Consider the following 19,660-nt stretch of genomic DNA (forward strand, 5'->3'; position numbering starts at 1 on the left):
AAAAAAAGCAAGAAGCACTTCCCAAGTGTTTAAATGTTACCATGTGACCCACAGAGGCCTTGCCTGGTGCCATTAAGTGTTTCCCAGGGCTACACTTCCTTTAGTCCCCATGCTGTGCTGCTGAGTGCTGGGTGACCTGCTGCTCTGGGCCCTTTGGGGACCCTCCTGCTGTGAGTTCTCCACTACTGCACAAGGAAATTTTCTGCAGAAGGAAAATTTGAGAGTTGTTGCAACAGCTGAGTTCCCTTCCTCCAGTCCTAAAGGATAAAATGGAAATTGCCTTAGAGTAGGTTTGTTTGGTGCCTGAGCTGCAGTAAGTCCTTGAGAAGGATAGTCCAAATTAATTTTCAGGCATCTGTAATGCCCACTTCTTTTTCTCATAAATGGAATTCCATCCTTTCTGTATCCAGATGATACAGACCAGTGTCAGACCAATGTCTCTCAGTGCTAGACCAACTTTTGGGTGAAACACAGAAATCCATAAATGATTATAGGCAAACTCTGAACCCATCAAAATCTACTTCTTTTATTCCAAATCACATTGTTGCTTCTGCCTTCTGAATTGTTCCTCTGTGCTGTAAAGCCCTCAGTAGTGTGGCGAGAAGAGGAAAACCCAGTGAAGCAGAAACTGAAAGAAATTAAAAAGGAGGAAGGAAACCAGCCCTTGTCTAGGTGCTGGAGTAGCATTTCAGTGATAACCCCTCAGGCACTGCAGAGGAGTGCTGTGAGGGCCGATCGTTATGTCTGAAACATGCTGCTGGCTGAATGAGATGCTCAATAAGTCCTTCACGAGGTGAAAGCTGAAACTGCTGTGCCCCTTTGTGGAGGGCAGGCAAAGAGCCCTTGTGTTTTGTTAAATAGGTCCTATTTAAGGTTCTGCTGTTCGAGGCTCAGAGGGAGTGATTTCTTTAAAGTATCATGGAAATTTCGGATATAATAGCTCTGTGGAACACTTAAATACCGAGTCCAAACTGCTATTCAGGGCAGCCATTTATGGTAAGGCTGAGAGAAAACAATGGGCAGAATCCCTCTCCATTCCCAGTCCTGCATACCCAGACCCTATACAGGACCCACATGGGCTCCTGTCACAGCCCAGGAGCCGACAGCTGCAGCTTTGGGGAATGGCAAAGGAGTTTTGCACAACAGCAAAGTCTCCAGCTGTGCTTTTTGCCCACCTTGACTCTGTTCTCTCCCTCCTGTAGACCCACAGCATGTGTGCTGCCTTCTTTCCATCCTTGCACAGGGATTTCACTGGGTGCAGAAGAAAGAACTGGACTGGGGCATTGGTGATTTTAGGTGTTAAAGACTGCAGAGGCCGAAACAGATGATTTTCTAGAGAAGAAAGGGGAGATGGTGCATGTCTCAGTGTTTCCTGGGCACATTTTCTCCTTCACTTAAACCTTTAAACTGAGTCAGGTAAATGTCAAAGTCATGGGTGCTTACATGGGTAATAAATGGGTTAGAAAACAGCTGAGCAGTTTACAGAAACTTAAATCATGCAGACAGTGTCTTCAGGTCACAAATGTGGGACTTAAGAATAGTTTGGTCAAGGATAAGTGTCCAGGTATTGTTCTGGGGAACATGCTGAGTTATAGGCCTAAGCTTACAATCCCTGATCACACAAAGAGATCCATTATCACTCAGAGCACTTAAGAGCACTCAAGAGTATGGCTCCAGCATCAGACCATAAATTATCTGTGTGTGCCAAAAAGCATCACGCAGAAAAGCATCTACAGTTTTGTCAGATGTGGACACTGTTGGTATTTTAGTGCTAATGGCTTGTGTGCTGTGCATCTCCTTGCTTCTTGTAAAAATCATTAACCTGTGCTAGCATTTTGTAGGAGTTCATATTTCGGTCTGTGGTCTTGTATTTTCTTAGAACAAAATGCAGTGTGCCCATTTAAAGGGTGTTTATTATTTAAAAACAAAAGTAACAAGAGAAGCCTACGCCACTGGCAGAAACGTCTTTAAAAATTTATAACCAGCTACATACTATGTGCATGGAAGTAGTATCTTGGGATCACAGTGATGGACCAGGAATCATTTGAGCTAGGCAGTGCATAGACACAAAACACAGAAATGTCTCTGCCCATGTGATGCTAAACCTTCATCAGCTGCTCTGCTGGATACAGCTCTGTCTCCTCTAATCCAGCCTTCCTTCTGTTCCCTTCTGCATTTCTTTTGGGGTTTATGTCTGCGTGTAACGCACTGTGAGAAGAACTATTGTGAAATTATCCCCTCGCCTAAGAAAAGTCCTCCAAGCTTTTCTGCAGCTGCAGAATTAATCACACATAATAATTGCATCCGTGCGTGATCATTATTATACCAGCAGCATATTAACCCCATCAAACAAATACAATAGCACTGATGCTGGAAAAGACAGGAGGGGAGAGAACAAGCTCTCAGGATTTCTGTGGGGAACAGGAGAAATTCTTGAAGCAAAGACTTGTCTGAAAACAAACATCTACCTCAGCCACAGGTAACAATACCAACAAGTACAGAAAATGCTCTCATAGGAAAATCAGAATCTTTAATTGAGGATCTTTAAATTAGGATCCTAGTTGCTCTGGGGTCAGAGTGCTTGAAAGCCATTAGTGGATTTTATTTTATCAGCTTATTTTTGAGGGAAGAAAAGTTATTATCCCTGTTACATTCCTGGAGAACTAAGGCACAGGTTAATTCCTTTAATTACTTCAAAGCAGACCAGGAAGCTGAATAAAGAAATTAACTTTTAACCTGCATATCTTGCTCTGAACAGGGAACTTGCTTGAGCTCCTAAAGCTTTGTGATTCATGTTCCCATGTCATCAGTAATAGAAGAGGGATCTGTGCCAGGGCAAGCTGGGGTGGATTCAGTCCTCCAGACATTGGATAACAGAGCAGTAGCTGTGCTGGGAAGTTTCTTGCTGCTGAGTACTTGCCAGTCAGTGACAGTAGAATTGTAGAAAACCACCTCTCCTTTTGCATCTTCTTGTTGCCCATCCTTGAATATAGCTGGAGTAAGCCTGCAATAAGAACAGCTGAGAAAGCTTTGTTCTGGGTGGAAAAGATGAGGCCAGATGCAAGGAGCCCCAGGAGGATGTCTCAGTAATGAGCAGCTGGGCAGTGAGGTGGAAGAGGAAGTGTGGATGAGTGTAAGGTATTGCATGGGGACACAGGTGGAATTCAAATGTGATCTGGATGGGCTCAGAGCCACTTGGGAGTGAAATACTAGGCTTACCGTAAATAGCTGCAGGAAAATGTCAACTCGAGGGTCATCAATAGTAGTGAAAAAACAACTCAAATTTAAGGTGGACAAAATGGAAAATTAATATTTGATTGTAAATATCCAGTCACTGGTGGAATGAATACGGTGTGCAGTTCTGTCTTCCTCTGTTCAAACAGAATATGGCAGAACTGAAAAGATATGGTGAGGAGCGCTGGAGACCATCAGGGGAATGGGAACAGCTTCCAGTGAGCTGTAGCTGAATAGACTGTGCCTCCTACGATGCTACAACAAAGGGAGATGGGGGAGGATTCACAGAGGTCTCTAAGTGTCATTGAGAAAGTGAATTGACAACAGTAATTTGTTGTCTTCTCCTGGTACAATACCAAAGGACGGTGAAAGGAAGCAAGAAGGGAGCGGGTTCTGAAGAGGAGACAGCTCGTCCCTACGCTGTTGAATTCCTCACTACAGAATGTCATGGATGCTGGAAGCCTGCTTCAGTTCTGTGCAGCACAGGAGAAACTCACAGAGAAGGTTCCACAGAGGATTGTTAAACACAAAGCCTCTGGCTGAGGAAGTTCTTGAGTCACAAATTGCTGGAGTTTCGAGAGTATTTGTGAGAGAACCAGCATATGCCATATTTTTATAGATTTACTGCTGTGTGTGGTACTGGGTACTGTTGGGTGGATGGACTGGCTGGGTACAACTCTTCCCACCACATGTGGGACCTGGGACAGATCAGACTTAGGAGAACTAGTGTCACAATCAAAACAAGTGAAAAATGGACTTTCAAGGAGCGACTGTGAGATTTTTACGGTGGATATTCCATAGTAATTAGACATCCAGGGACTGTGTGGCTATCCAGTAGTGTTTTCAATAGCTTTATGTTTCTAAAAGGTCTGTGAAAAGCATAGTCCATGATACAGTTGCTGCCTATATAAACAAAGACCTTTCTGAATCAAAGGACTGCATTTGAAGTGGATGTATGGTGATGCTCTCCCACTCCCACAGCTGTGAACAGGAAAAAAAACCCCACATATTTTTTCCCCTCCCAAAACAAGCAGAAGAAGAAAGCCATTTCTACCAGAGTGGAACAATCCTAATTCCAAATTTCAGCTGGAGCTGAATGTTTAGTGCAAATCTGCAGAGGCACTACCGAGCAGTGTTTGCAGGAGATCTGACGGCAGGCTGTGTAATCAAGGCACGCCAGTGGGCACTGCTGCTGGAGGTGCTCAAAGCTGGGCTTAAGCATCCTTACATCCTGCTGCTCCCGTTGCTGGGAAGGTGTGTATCCATGCTTCCTGACCTGCTCAGCTGTGCATCCCTGCTTCCTCTGCTAAAGTTCCAACCCCCTCTCTGAGGCAGCAGCAATGCGTTAATGTGGAAAAGAGTAGAAATGCCCTTATTAGAGGAGAGTCATGCTGTGCATCTGGAGAGGTGTCTGTGTTCTGCTTTAGCTGTGTCAGCCCGGACTGAAGCTGCACCTCCTCGGGGCTGGGGAGTGCAGGCAGGTGGTGAGCTGGCTCTGCAGCCTGACATGTGTCCCAGGAGAGGACTGGTGCTGTGAAATGGAGTGGCTGTGGGGTGGTGAGGCAGTAGAGGAGGATCACTGAGGAACTGAGCTCCAAGGTGCTCCGGAAGGAGCTTTCCTTCCTGAGAGACGTGTGCAGTTCCTTCCAGGTAGCCCTCATCTCTTGCCCCTCCTGCATGTCACTGATGCAATTCCCTCCCCTTGGGCCAAACAGTGCTTCCAGGGAGCAGCGCATTCCTTTCTGCTGCAGTTTAAATTAAAGGTGCTGCTGGTCTGTTCTCTGATGACTCACATGTTGTGAAGGTTGCCAGATCCCAGCCTCTCCCTTGTGAGAGAGCTGCCAGCCCCGGGAGAGGGAACCTGAGAAGGAGAGGCTTGGTGGAACAGGGAAGGGAAAGTTGGCTTCTCAGTAATGTAGTAGGCAGCTCTCAGCTCTTGTATGATTTACAGAGTAGGCCATAAACTGCCTTAATCCAGACTTTCATGACATGGGGTTGAGATCAAAAGCTTGGGTCTAATTCTCCTCCCTGCTATTTTACTGATCCAGCTGCAGTGAACCCAGTTCTGAGTGTGAATGTTCTGTGTTCTGCCCCACTGCTGGTTGAAAGGGGAGGCAAAGCCAGGGCTAATGGTCTTCTGGGCCTCAAACTGAGACCTCACATTGAGCTGCCTGTACAGAGCAGCACAGAGTCTAGCTCTGGGGCTGCTTCGCCAAGCGGTGCTGCCGTTTATTATGTAGGCTGGGAGCGTGGGCTTGCCAGCTGGGGGAAATTAAGCTCCAGGCCCAAGGCTTTCTTCTGCTGTGGCTGTTATTAGTCTGGATTGCAGCATGCTGACATGGTTATCCTGCTTTTGGAAATGAGCTAGCTTGCCTGGAGCGCGGGTGGGAAAGTCCGCGTGGCGCTGTGCGGTACCCTGCAGTCCACAGACGTGAGGGGTCAGGAGTCTTTGGTTGTTTACTTCCTTTCTAAATATAAATTCAAGCAGGGGGTTGGATGCTTTTGTATTTGCAGTGCTCTTGCTCACGGGTCAGCTTTACTAGTAATGGTGGTGCTTAGTGTAAGTGAAAGCAGAACACACGCTATGGTCCCTGCTCCAAAAACAGGAACGCATAAATTACAGTTGATTATTCCCCTGAGTTGTCATTATCAGTTAGTTGCCTCAGAAGAATCATGACAGAAATGGGTCATTAGAAGACTCCCAGAAAAACTGATTGCCTTTGCAGATGAGCTCTCGAGAGGTGTTTGATGGTTGGGGCAGTGTCGATGGAGACAGAGCAGTCTACACGAGGAGAGGTTTGCCCAGCCCTCTGGAGTAAGAAGATGCAGCACTAGCCCACAATGTGTCTGGCTTCTTGCAGCATTCCTTGATTTAGTACTTTTCACTCTGGTATTAAATGCAGAGGTGTTGATATTTTATGTATACATGTACATTGTCCAGTCCACTCACACCAGAGAGGCAAGATGAGTTCACAGTAAAAATGCTCTGCAGCGAGAACTTCCGTTCCAAAACCTGTATGGAAAGGAGAGCCTGGTAGATGTGGTGCTAAAATTGATACTGGCAAAATTAGACCTTGTTCTTGAATCTTCACAGACTTTTGTGTAACTGTGGGCAAGCTGCAGTCTCAGACACTCCCAGATATTAAGAGGTCTTGCTCTTCTTCATGTCAGTGAGATGGGTGCCTAAATAGAAGGTGAGCACTTAGACATTTTAAAGAATGTCGGCCCTAATCTCTCTTTTCCTTTTGTGCTTGATGGAGGTGGCACAAAAGTAAACACTCTGAAGAGCACAGAGTGCTGAGACACCACGGTAATGAGGCCATTACTGAACCTGAGCATGTAATTAGATGGAAAATGTTTGCCTTCATAATGAATAGATGCTCTTACACATACATTCCTCAGTAAATTGTCAAGTTCATCCTTGCTGTAGTTCCACTAATTTCACTGTGTAACTGGGGATGGGTTTTCTTTGGCAAAGTCAACAGCAGGGGAGAGCTTTCCATCCCAGAGGACCAGATTTCACCACAAGAAGAGCTGCGTTTTCTGATGAGACACGTAAAAAGATGCTGCAAAGAGCACAATGCAGGAGGGGAAAACTACAATCTTAAAATTTGTTTAGTGAAGCAGAATAACAGCTCAGCCTCGTATGTACCAACTCTGCAAAGCAAATTTCAGATGCTAAATAACCGATCCACACCTACTCTTTTATTTCTCTTCAGGCAAGCTTGATTCTTTTGGCTGGTAAAATACACCCAGTGGAATAAGTTTGAGGAGAATTAGCAGCCTGGTTTAGTAGTCACTTGCACTGGTTTTGTGCCTGTGTTTTCCTGGGGGGGAATAGGGCTCCTGGTATTAGCTCTGCCTTGAGCACAGTCTCCTTCCAGATGATACAAGCAGAATCCCCACCTGCCTTGCTACTGTACAGACAGGGTCTTGGAGCAGAATTACATAGAAATCTGAGGTGTATTAAAGAAAATCCAACTTTTCTGACTTTAGGTCATTAGTGGTATGCTGCTCATTTTTCCTCAAAGCCAGCTGTGTTACCCCTCACTTGCAAGATGTGACATCCCAGAGTTTATGACTGTAAGAAACTCATCCATTCATTGCCTGCAAAATTACCTGGGACATGCTGAAACAGTCTCCTATGAGGCATTTTAGCTGTGGTGCTTGCTAAATCATCTGTAATGGTGTCACTGGCTGCTAGATCACTGCTGAATTATGCCATCTGCTTTTTTGATTATGAATTGGTTGGCTCCTTTGGGGACTGTTCAAATGTGTGTGCCTGCAGTGAGGTGTGATGAATCCCACCTGAGCTGCCACTACTGGTGAAAGTCAGAAGGAAGGATGACAGCAAGGTATACTAAAAGTGAAATCTAGACCTCAGTCCTTTCCCTGTCTTCTTAGAAAAAGAGATGCAGCCATGTGTGGGAGACCTTTCCTGAAAATAGCATAGGAAGGTAATCCTGGGTTGGATGTGAAGAGAAAGAAAAATTTTGAAGTTCAAACAGAGAAGTGTACTAATTGTTTTATTTAAAAATCACCCAGGCAGAGTTCTTCCAATATTTTGAAAATCCCTTCTCAGAAAAAAAAAAAAAAAAAAAAAAAAAAAAGAGATGAATACGTTAAAAAAAAGCATAAAATCCTTACTTATCTTTATTTCCAGGGAGTTCCCTGCAGCCTAGACCAGCAGCCAGGACTTACACATGAGGAACGCTTCAGTGCACATTGTGGTGTGTCAGTGCCAAGCACAGTGACATCTCTACAAATACTGTAGGAGTTGTGTCTGCTTTCACGTTGAGACAAGCTGGAAGAGAGGGTCCTCTGCTGGACTTTGTGTTTCTGATGGGTCTGAAGCTGTTACAGATTTCAGTCCCTCAAGACTGAATATTAAGGTGGAAATTAGTCCACCTTTCAATAAAGCTTCTTTTTTTCTTTCCCAGGCACAATCAGGAAATCAAATCAAAGCTTTGCCTTTCTGTGTAACAAGCAGGTCCTTGCTGGCAAGAGCCTCTTCATTCCCAGTGTTATGCTGGGAGCCAAGCTGGCACCCCCAGCTAAGGACTGGGCTGAACTTTCCCCGCAGTAACTTGATAGCTGTACAGCTGTGCAGGCTCACAATTTGCTCCTTGATTGTCAGCCTCCTGACAGCTTTTTCAGTGGAACAGTTTGAGAGGAGCGGGAAGCCCTGCTTTGGAGACATGGAAGTGTTTTCACACCTGAAGTGTAATTTCACACCTTGTGTTGCTCAGTAGATAAGTGCGTAAAATAGCACATCAAACGGGAACAGAAGAGGATAGAAATGCTGCAGACAAGGGATGGAGGCTTGTTATTTATTTCCTATCTTCAGCACACTCTGAAATAATACTCACTTGCAGGAACCCAGGCACAGTTTACGAAGGGGTTAGCAGAGGACTTGTCTAGCCAAGCAATCTGTCACTGTCATGTGCAGAGCAAGGTGAAAATTTACACTGAGCTGGGTCTGTGGAGCACTGGGAGCTCTGACACCATACTATTAGCAAACACGTAACGGAGGAGAACTGATTAATACAGGGGGCAGCAGGAATTTAAAGAGTAGATTTACAGGAACACTAAATTGGACCATCCCTTCCTTGTATTTGCTAAGAATATTTACGCCTTGTATGGACTTAAATTGTAAATAAAATTGACCTTGAGTCCAGCAAAAAGGTAATATGAGAATTTGGATAAAACATGGAACTATCATGGGAGATCACATAATTTCACTATGTGTGCAGGTTTCTTTTCCTTCCTTTTCAAGACCCTATTTTTTTTTTGGTATCTCAAAGAATAGATCGTAGAGCATGGAGGAGAGGCAAGGGCAGCCAAGGGAAGCCTGGGTAAGACAGCCCCAATGAAGCTTGATTGTGAGGGAGAGGAAGGGAAGGTGAAGACACTGTTTGATGTGGAGATACTCATAGTTTTGGTTAGTCTTAGACAGGTTTGCTACGACTGGACACCAGACATCCTGTTCTTTCCAAGAGAGTGGGCCTGAAACATGCATCAGTTTTCTTTTCTCCCCAGCTGAATATGAGAAAATCCAAGAGGTGTTTTCATCTTCTGCTTCTCATCCCATGGATTTTGCCAAGGAGTGCAATCCAGCCCTCATCTTTTATTCACTGCAGACTAAGCTGCTCTACCTGGACAGTTTTTGGGGTGTTTTTTTGACTGCCTGGGGCTTTCATTTAGTCTGCCACCTGCACCAAACCTGTCATTTCCTCTTTTTTGTCTTAGACACCTACGGAAAGCTCTGCCTGCGCAACTCCGTGGGTCAGGAGATGTCTCGCTGCAAGACCTCCATCCGCCGGGGACAGCCCAACCCCGTCTACAAGGAAACTTTCATCTTCCAGGTCGCCCTCTTCCAGCTCTCTGATGTCACCCTGCTGATCTCCATCTACAACAGGCGCAGCATGAAGCGCAAGGAGATGATCGGCTGGATCTCCATGGGCCAGAACAGCAGCGGGGAGGAGGAGCAGAGCCACTGGCAGGAAATGAAGGAGTCGCAGGGGACGCAGGTCTGCAGGTGGCACATGCTGCTGGAGTCCTAGAGGTGACCAGGGCAGCCTGCAGATCCTGGGACAAAGGGCTGTCTCTCCTTGTTCTCTGCCAGCAGAAAACATCTCTGGCAGGGCACACAGCTTTAACCTGCCTGCTCAGTGTCAGCAGCCATGGGTATCACAGGTGGCAAGGCCTGGGAAGCATGGTTAGTTCTTGCTTTTCCAGCTTGCCCTGCATTTTCTACATCCAGATAATTAGCCCTAGGGAGAAGCAGTGGGAATACCTGCAAAATCCTTTCATTGGTCACTGTCTTGCTCATTTTGTCATAGGCTTAATCATCACAGACTGATTCCGAGGTGATGCTGTTTTCTTCTGGGGTAAACTCTCTCTTCTCTCTCTGTCCTTGTTTAAATTAATGACGTTTGCAAATATTCTTGCCACGCAGATAGCTCATAGAAAAGCTAACCTGCATGCAAATCACATCCTCTCCCTTTTATTATCATGTTTCTAAGTCCTAGAAATAAGCATTTGATACCACTGTAGACTGGATGATAAATTTTTCAGGCAGCATGAGAAAGCACTCTTGAATTCTCTGTCAACTTTTAAGTGCCTAGACATTACTACTGTTCTCCTGTACTAACAATTGATATAAGGACTAAATACTACTGGTATTTTTATTTAGGCACCCTGTGCACTTGTTAGCCTGCATTGCCATAGGTTTGCACAAGAGATAACAAGCATCAGTTTTATATTGCATTATACAATGCATGTTTAGATGTTTACTTGAAGTTATGGCTTCTGTCATCACAAATACCAAAAAAGACCAGAACAAACTGCACATCCACCTTTGTGCCTGAATCACTCCTTTCTGCATCATTTTGCCCATGTGTTAATGTGATTTTTAGAAGTGAGGTTCATTCAGAAAAGCATTTGTGTGAGCATTACAGGGGAGGGCTTCAGATCAATGGTTTCTCTGGGATTCCGCAAAGCACTACTCAGTTTGCTGAGCGCTCTTCTTCAGATCTCCTGTGCTATCCTGTAATATCTCCTTGGGATAGAAGGGGACTCATTTTGGCATGCTGAGCAGTAGACAATGCCAGATCATGTCACCTAACATTGGGAAAGAGCTCTCTTGCAAGCCAGGAATAGGATCCAGGTGCTCCTCCCAGAGGGGCTGCTGGCTCTGCTGAACTAGCACTGGAGAAAAGGATTGTGTTCCCTGCCTCCAAGTGAAAGCAATGCAAGGAGCAGCCCTGCTGGATGAGGTGATGACACTGTCACCTGGTTACTTTTCAGACTACATTGTCCTTTTCCATTTTAATCTCTTTTCCTGTCTCTGTAAGCTGAAGTCATGGAGATGATGGATAGAGGACGTGTCTCAGTCTGCTGCTTGGCTAAGTGGTTGTTGTTGCAGTGCTGTGTGTGACACAGAGGAGGATGTTCATCCTCAGTAGAATGTAGGCAGTGAGGTGCTGAGATCTCCAAATGCTATCAGCTGCCCAATCTCCCATTCTCCACACTCTCTGGGAGAGGACTGTCTTTTCTCCATTCCTGCTGATGACAGCAAGATACAGGAAATATTTTGCTGAAGAGGTTTGTCTGTAGTGAATCACACCATGGTTTGTTTTTGCCATTTACTGAGACCTGGCACCAAATTCTGCCTCCTCCTGCACCACAGCCACTTCCTTTACTTCAACGGTGCTGTGCAAATCTAACTAATGCAAATTTTGGCACTGGCTGTTTGACCAAAATTGGTCCTTGGTGCTGGTTTTCGTCACATCCAGGCTAGACAGGCCCTGAGGGCAGTGCTGTGACACTCACAGGTTATCACTTGGTGTCACACAGAGGTTCTGTCTGTCCTCAGGAGGCAGACAGAACAATCTGCACAGAGAAGCACTTCTGGTACAGGTGATACAAGTTATTCTACAGACCATGCTTTTGTGTCTTCTTATCACCTGTCTGAGCATCATTTTTCCAAGGAGACTAGTGGGTATCCTATGCAGGAGGGTTCTCCTCCACTGTCTAGATAAGCTGGCATGTCTGCTTTGCACTACTGGGGCTTTGTAACACCAAGCAGGGTGTAACCCAAATGCAGCTCTTCCAACAAGTACATTCTTGACTTCACTGCTAAAGCTGCTGTATTACCCATGCAAGAAAAAGTGAACATCTGAGTGGTAACAAACAGAATAGAATTTTATTTATCATACACTTTTCTCCTGGGAAAAATAAAAAAGTAGGGGAAACAGCCCAATTCAAAATGTGTGTTTGCTGATTCCAGTTGTTTTCCAATCTCTCCATCTTTTTTTTCCTGAACTGCATAAAATATATATGCAAGTGTTTATAACTAATTTTATTACCCGGAATGTGTGTGTGTAATAAACTTACTGAGATTCTCTTCAGAACTTCTTGAACCTGCAAAGTCTTGCTTATGCTTCGTTATAGCTAAGGGAAAAGTCTATGTTGGTAATATGTTTCCACAGTGAACTGGAGACAACTCAGACTTATAACAGCATGATGAAAAAAATACTAATGAAAAAGATAATTTTAAAAAAGAATGAAGTACACTGGGTTTGGACTTCCATGCTGTTTTCACATTAAGGTCTTTTTCTGAAGATATGGCACTAAGGGAATTGAATTTTAATATATAATTTCAGTGTAGAGTATTTGGAGCCAGAGGAAAGCAAATGAAAACAGCTTGCTTAAAGTAAGTTAATATCTTAGCATGTGTTAAAACTTTGCTGTCCAAGGGAAGCAGGTTGCTGCATCCTTGCTGCAACATTTTACCCTTATATTTTACCAGAAAATTTTGGAGGGAGGGGGCAATGGGTGTGGAAGGGGAACCATTGGGTTTTTGAAGCTACTGCCAAAACTGTTGGCACATCCATGCCTTCAGAAGTGCATTTGTGGGGTTCTTTATTTCCTACTAAAGCAATGGAGAAATTTAAGAATCTTGGGGTGAACAAGGTGCTGGGGGTACTCGTGCTTGCTAGCTATATTTTGGGATTTTTGTTGCTTTTGTGGTTTGTTTTTCCTTCCATTATTGACAGTCTGAAATGAAGGCTTTGTCGCAGCTCTGGCATATTCCAAAGCTCCTGTAATTCTTCCCATTGACAGATTGAATTAGTCATTGCTAATATTGATACAGGCTGGGCTTGTGCTCTTGGTCTTTCTTATGTAAACACCACTGTCCTTTCAGTCACTGCTTTAACCCCTTGTTTCCCTTGGAAGCGGCTGGCAAGGCTGAATTTCCAGGAAGTTTTCCATTCCTTGGGAATCCTGACTCTCACTTGACTCACAGGTGGCTGGGAGGCCCTGTGCTCCACTGACCTCTCCATGGGGATACTGATGCTCTCTGCTTCCGTGGGGTTCCAAGTGGGGAGAGGAGCTGTGGGAGGGCCATGGGGATTTCAGGGAGCAGGATAGGAATTGATAACCTGGTTCTGGGATGCCTGGGCACTTGCAGGTCTAGATTATGGATGTTTCCTAATGCACTCATGTTTTCTAAGATAATTCATTCCCTTTTGACACTTTTTTGTAATCCCTTTATAGTCCATTTGAATTTTCTTCTCTTAAAACAAAAAAAGCCTGAAAACCCACAAAACCATTGTGTGGAAAGGAATTAACTGCACTGGCATAGGCCCAGAGTAGTATGGGCAAGTGTCCTGGATACATCTCTGTATCTTGAACAGCATCGTTCAGCTGGTTGCAGTCTGCTCTTTCCTTGTTCTCTCCCCAGCCAGCATGCCCCTGTCCTGCCAAGCTCTCTGCTGCTATTTTATTTTTTCTTTTTTGCTGTTTATCGACAACAGAACAGAGTGATCTCACCGTGTTTATATTCTCCATAATAACGGTGATCTTCAGCCGATGCCCACAGAAATGAGCTCCTCTTTTAGCCCACTGAGCTGCAGCGATCGCTCGCTGCCCATTTGCAAAGGCTTTATCTGGATGATCTTCCACATCCTTTGATTTGTCTGGGTTCCCTTTTTACCAGTGTCTTTAATTAGCTGGACCCTGCTGTGGCCTGCTCATTCCTGTTGCTCTGCCTTGTCTGCCTTTCCCTTCAGGGGCAAAGTGGGTTGTGCAGCTCCTGGGGTACGTGGACAATGCTTGGGTGTATTTTTAGCAGCTGCAGATCCTGAGGAGTTATTTGGTGCTTTACATAGCCGACTGATCTTCAGCCATGGATGTCGTTAGAAGTTCCTGGATGCACAGATCCAAAGGCTGCCAGCTGCTATTGATCATTTTCCCAGCATAAAGCCGAAGGTGGCAGCTTGGCAGAGGAGCAGGCGTTTCCTCTGGTGGCAGTTCATTTTCCCCTTCAGCTGCAGCTGGCAGTGACCTTGGAGCTGGCGTGCCTGCAGAGCTTGCTTTCCGCTCCCATATTTATCATCATCTTTAATCTGTGTGATCACAGCTCTTCATCTCTCTGCCTCTCAGCTGCCTTCTGCCCTTCAGCATGAAAGGTGGACTGAAAGGCTGAGCAAAGAACATGGCCTCCTTCTTCATATTTTCCCTTCCCAGAGGGTCATCTTAAAGTTGTGATGCTCCTGACCAAGACCTTGCCTCCCTGCTCTCTTGTCCACTTGTGGAGTTTGAGGTCTGTTGGTTGGGCTGTGACACTTCAGTATTTACAGAGTACTGACACCCATTCACCTCAGTGTGGACAAAGTCAATGACAGAAGAAACAACTGGTTCTTTATTTGCTTTCTCCTTTTTCTCATGGGCATTGTGTTCTGCAAAAGGACAACAGAGCCTGCAGGAATTAGTATGCAGGAACATCCGCTTTCCATTTAAAATGTACTAAGTGTGATGTTTGCAGCTATGGTTTGAGGGGAAAAAACAAAGCAGCCAGGGTTTGTAGAAAAGCTCACACTTTGAATGAGGCAGGTTTTTCCCTCCAGCATGTGATACCCCAACAAATACATTCTCATATCTCAGGAAGCTGTGCTGGCTCTGAGCTCATCTGCTTCTGTGATACAAGCAGCCAGAAGCTGACAGATCCTAAAGCTTGGAAAGGCATCCAAGATAATTCCACAGAGCTGGTTTGGGTGTTTATTTGGGATCTGGTGAGGATTTAATAAGCTGTCATGCAAGAAATGAAAACCCCAAGCAGTGGTGGGAAGGTGGTGGCGAGGGAAAAAGGCAGGAGGGGAAGGCTCTTGGTGTGCTGCTGTAGAGCTGGGAATTTGCTCTCTCCCTGCTCCAGAAAGCAGCACAGCCAGGCTGCAGTGGCATCAAGCCTCAGCTGAAACCCAGTTTCTCTGCATGACTCCTGAGCTCCAGATCTGCTGAAGGCATACAGCTTTTTTTCAGTGCAGAACGAGCTTGTGCCTTCCTGCAGCCTACGCTGTGGGCCCTAAGAAATGAATGTGTAAATATTTTGTCTCTCACAGCAGCCCAAGGTCATCTTTCTGGAACAGCAAACAGGCACAGAATCCAAAGAAGATCAGTCTGTCATATGAGTAAGGTTAGCATCTGCACTTACGAATGACAAAGGCTATTAATCCTCATGCTGTAATCCCCAAGCTGTTTGCCAGCTGGCAGCAGGAAGATGCTCCTGCTCAACCCACACAGCTATCCATGTTTTTTCACCTTTATAAAGCAGATATAGGTCAATACTGTAGCCTGAATAAAAAACTTGGTAGATACCATTCATCTCTTTTGGCATTATAATCCCTCTCCTCTCCACACAGACCGTCTATACAAATGAAGGGGTAAGAGGAGAGCTCTGGGCTGGGCTCTCCCTGTGCTGCTCCCCCAGAACAGAAGGCTGAAGGGGACATTTTTTCCCCTCCACTGAGCTCCAAAGTTTGTCCTGGGAGGACAAATTTTGAGATGTCTCTGCAGAGCTGAACAACCTGAGCAAAGCTCTGTCACTAGACAAGTCATTACACCCAGAACAGGGAAAACCTAACTCATGCAGAAGGCAGACAAAATTCCAGTGATGGGACTTCTGATCCTAATCTGGGAACCTGCATAGGATTTGAATACTGCCCATCACAGGAGAATAAAACCCTGGATCCTCTGAGGTACCACTGATGGAGCAGAAGGAAGACTGCTGCTTGGCAGTGATGCAGGTAGGCTGTGATAGTCTATGCGATCTCACACACCAAAACCCTGTATGGTCACTGGGTTGAGGGAGCATTAGGCAGCTGGTGCTGGAAAAAGTTGGGGAAGAAACACAAAAGCCAGATGGGAGCTGTGAAAATCCATTCAGACCTGACTCGCTCATCTCCCGAGGAAATTGGAAAGCAAATTCTTTTGCTTTAACAGAAATCACAGCTGCTTGGGCAGCTGCAGGTGTGAGAAGCTAAGGATGTTTCCTCCTGGATTTTGTATTTCCTCTGGCTGTAGTGGGGGACATCAAATAGACACCAAATACTCTGGAGGTGTTTGTCCCCTGTAGTGTCATTCCCAGTGTGGGCTGATCTTACTGAGAAATAAGAGACAAAAAGCTGATATTGGCCATGGGTGAGGAACAAGGATTCAGGGTTCACACAAAAGCGGGATTCTTCCTGGCCCACAACCATTAATTAGCTGTGACCTCCAGGGAAGGCACTTCATTGTGCCAAATACTTCCCTTTCCCTTCATTTCTCAAGCTTAGGGTAACATTGCAAATTTCTCTCTTCATTAGCAACTAGGAAAAAATAATATAATTTTGTCAGCTTTCCTCATCCCTCTTGTGTCTCGTTAACACTTTCTGGGTGCTTTTCCTCCACACTGTCTCCATCACTGCATCTCCCATCCTCTCATTAATATCTACAGCGGTCTGGTCCAAGGTAGGTCAGTGCCTGGTAGCAATATTTTATGTTCGTGGTGCTCAGGATAAAACCTGTCCTCCAATCCCTTGCTGTCACTACGTGGCACCTCAAGCACAAGTTTTCCAATTAATCTGGTACCACATCTCTCCTCTGCTGGCATTGCCATGGTTTGTGTCTTGCTGGGCTGTATTCTCAGCTGTAACTTCATTGACTTTTTCCCAGCAGAGAGTTTTGTTTGTCAAGAAGAGTAAATGAAGTAATCATTTGGTAGACTTAGCATTTAAATACTGCGTGACATTTATATGTGTGTGTATATATAAAAATGTTTTTTATGGCACAGTGCCACGGGGCATTTGCATGAAGCACATCTCAATGTATATTTGGCTGTTGATTTAAATATATGGTATGTAATAAATTATTTTTAGTGTGTATTGACTTCTTTCTATATTAGAACAATATACCATCTCTGACAGGGTTTTGTTGTCTCTCTGTTGTGGGCACAGCTGGACACTGTAGACACTGAGTTGTGTCCTTGTCATGTTTCCTCCTTGTGCTCCATGATGTGGGAGTCGTTCCCCTCAGGAGCTTTGTGGGTGGACAGACATCACTCCTGAGGTTTGTTGCCACAGGACAGTGCTGTAAGGCTCCTACTGCACCTCCCTCCTGGTGTTTAGTAGAATCATCTGCCTTTAATCTTTCTCCTTTCTCTGCTGTCATCTCCTCAGCACAGAGAGCTGGTTGGCATTTGGAGTGATTCAGCCCCGTGGCTGAGGGAGCACCTGGATCAATGGAGATCTCAGCTCCCCTTTCCCAGCCTGAGATCATAGGATCACAAAATGGTTTGAGTTGGAAGGGAACTTAAAGACCATCTCATTCCAACCCCCTGCCATGTGCAACCTCCCACTAGACCAGGTTGCTCAGGGCCCCATCCAACCTGGCCTTGAACACTTCCAGGGATGAGCATCCACAAATTCTCAGGCCAAGCACAAAATTTATCTATAAATTGTTTACCTTAAAAAATAACAGTACAGACAAATGAATAAAAATGCCAGGTCCGTGACTTCTGTTGGTGCAAAAGAAAGGCTTCTAGAGCTTGCATTTATTGTTGAATTATTTTTATGATAAATAAATCTATAAAGGGAGAACTGTTTGTACTGTGAAGGTTATAAGAAACAAATTCATGTGTCCTATTCACTTTTGTAAAGTTCAAAGATTTGCATTAAAAACTGTACCTTGAATCTAAATAAATTATTGGTATTGACTGGTGAGAGGCCACTGGGATGGTGTGAGCACTGTTTCACTTGCTGGGTATGTGGTTGAAAGAGATATCTGAAGTGCAAAACTGTGACAAAAAGATGAAAAATACAAGGAAAAGATGTTTGGATATTCAACTGGAAGAAATGATATGGGTTTATTCTTAGCTTTTCATGTAGCTGACAATGAAACATTTTTATTCTACTTAAGCGCTAACGTGCATGATCATACAATATATTGCCTCTTGCTAATTATATGCTGCGTTAGGAATACTAATGTCTGATGATATCTGACTGGAAAAAAAAAAGATTAGCATTAAACCCAGCTTCTGCAGAATTCTGGGCTGAAACTACCCCTGCACACGCACAACTGTCCACACCTTAGAAACAGTCTTATTTTGTTATGGAGAATGCTGCTGTTACAGGTCTTTATCAATAAAATAGAAGCAGATGGCTCATGTAGACATGCAAACCCAACGTATCTTCCTTTTTGTTCTGGCTGTGGCAGAACGGAGTGAATATGCATCTAGGAGAGGGGGATGTGTTTTGTTCAGAACAGGGATGCAGGTGCCTGCTGCATAATGCAGGACTGGGAGGAATGGGAAATATCTGCCCTGCACTTGGTGCCCCTGTCCATCCACACTGACACAGGGGCCCTATGGCAGCAGGCTGGGGCTTTTCGGGGCCTGAAGAGATTCCCATGTCCCACCATGTCTCTGCTTCCCCCTCATCCAGCCTTTCAGCCAACTCTGTGTGGGGAAGGAAGAGTGCTGGCTATGCCTTTGATGTCTGCTCTTCCCCGCTGTCTCATCCAGCCCTGGCAGGATTTGGGGGAGAAGCCCCTCCAGCCCCCTCTATGGTGGCACTCTGGATTCAGCGTTTCTCCTACACACCAATGACGTGTTGGCACCTGCACCAGGGCACACGGAGTCAGTGTCACCAGTGTGCCTGCTGTGTGTAGATACCAGCCTTGCTGATGTCCTGGCTCTGTGTGTGGGACACGGAGGGATGTCCCCATAGAAGCTGGGGTGGCCACATGGTGGAAACAAAGGTAAGAGCTCAAATGATGAGCTGGAGAGGTGAAATTGCACCAGCAAGGGGTCTGTCTGTATCTGGTGGCTACTTTTATTTGCATCTACCTTTGGTCATGATGTAGTTGTGAGTGGTTTACTTCTGGCAGGTTGCAGTTGTAATCTTTGCCCACATTAAGACGGAGAAAGATAGAAGCTAAAAAAATTCCCAGATTGGTGGCTTTGAAGTGGGGTTAGTTTGTTCCTCTCAGAAAAGCAGTGCCATATTTGAGGGAGACATGAGAAACCACGATTTCTGCAGCCCTGCTGGCACCCACAGGGTTGGCTTTCCAGGACCAGCCCTGAAATAGAATTTCTTTTTCTGGCAATAGTTGGTAGCTTCAGTGCCTGGAAACCTCAGCAAAGGCAGTTGATACAAGACATGTTTGAGGACACAGAAAAACCGGCCCAGGGCCCTTCATCTTTAGACAGTGGAGAAATGTGATATGCTGGGAGGCTCAGAGAGAGACTAGGGAGTTTGGAAAAACTCACCCTCCTTGGTACAAACTGGGGATGAAATAGGTGTTTTGCTAAGGGCTGATGTTTGTGGGTGACCAGGCTCAGCTGAGAGGGCTGGCAGGGGCTGCAGGGTGGGCTGGGGTTTGCTCAGGGTTTGCAGCAGTCCCCCAGCAGCTCCTCCAGGCACAGAGGGGGATCTACAGAGCCAGGCACTGTCTGCAAGTTGCTCAAGGGTTTGGGAGCTCAGGTGGGTGCTGCTGCTGGGGTGGTGGCACGGTCTGAGCCAGTACTAGGACAGTGCCTTCCTGCCTTGGTTATCCTGCTTCACCCCATGCATTTTCTGAAGACCACTTAAAATTCTCCCTGCCC

General features: G+C 45.4%; 1 protein-coding gene across 7 annotated transcripts in view; it reads left to right on the top strand.

The window, feature by feature from the left end:
- The window catches only part of SYT16 (synaptotagmin 16), a 102,321-nt gene extending 85,394 nt beyond the window's left edge, over positions 1–16,927 (top strand). For all 7 annotated transcript variants that reach the window (XM_039552916.1, XM_039552913.1, XM_039552917.1 and 4 more), the window contains one exon: positions 9,484–16,927. In XM_039552916.1, coding sequence (XP_039408850.1) covers positions 9,484–9,797 — 314 coding nt within the window. In that variant the 3' untranslated portion in view covers positions 9,798–16,927. The remainder of the gene's footprint in view (positions 1–9,483) is intronic.
- The last annotated feature ends 2,733 nt before the right edge of the window (positions 16,928–19,660 follow it).

The sequence above is a fragment of the Corvus cornix genome, chromosome 5, assembly GCF_000738735.6.
Source record: "Corvus cornix cornix isolate S_Up_H32 chromosome 5, ASM73873v5, whole genome shotgun sequence".
Classification (NCBI taxonomy): Eukaryota; Metazoa; Chordata; class Aves; order Passeriformes; family Corvidae; genus Corvus; species Corvus cornix.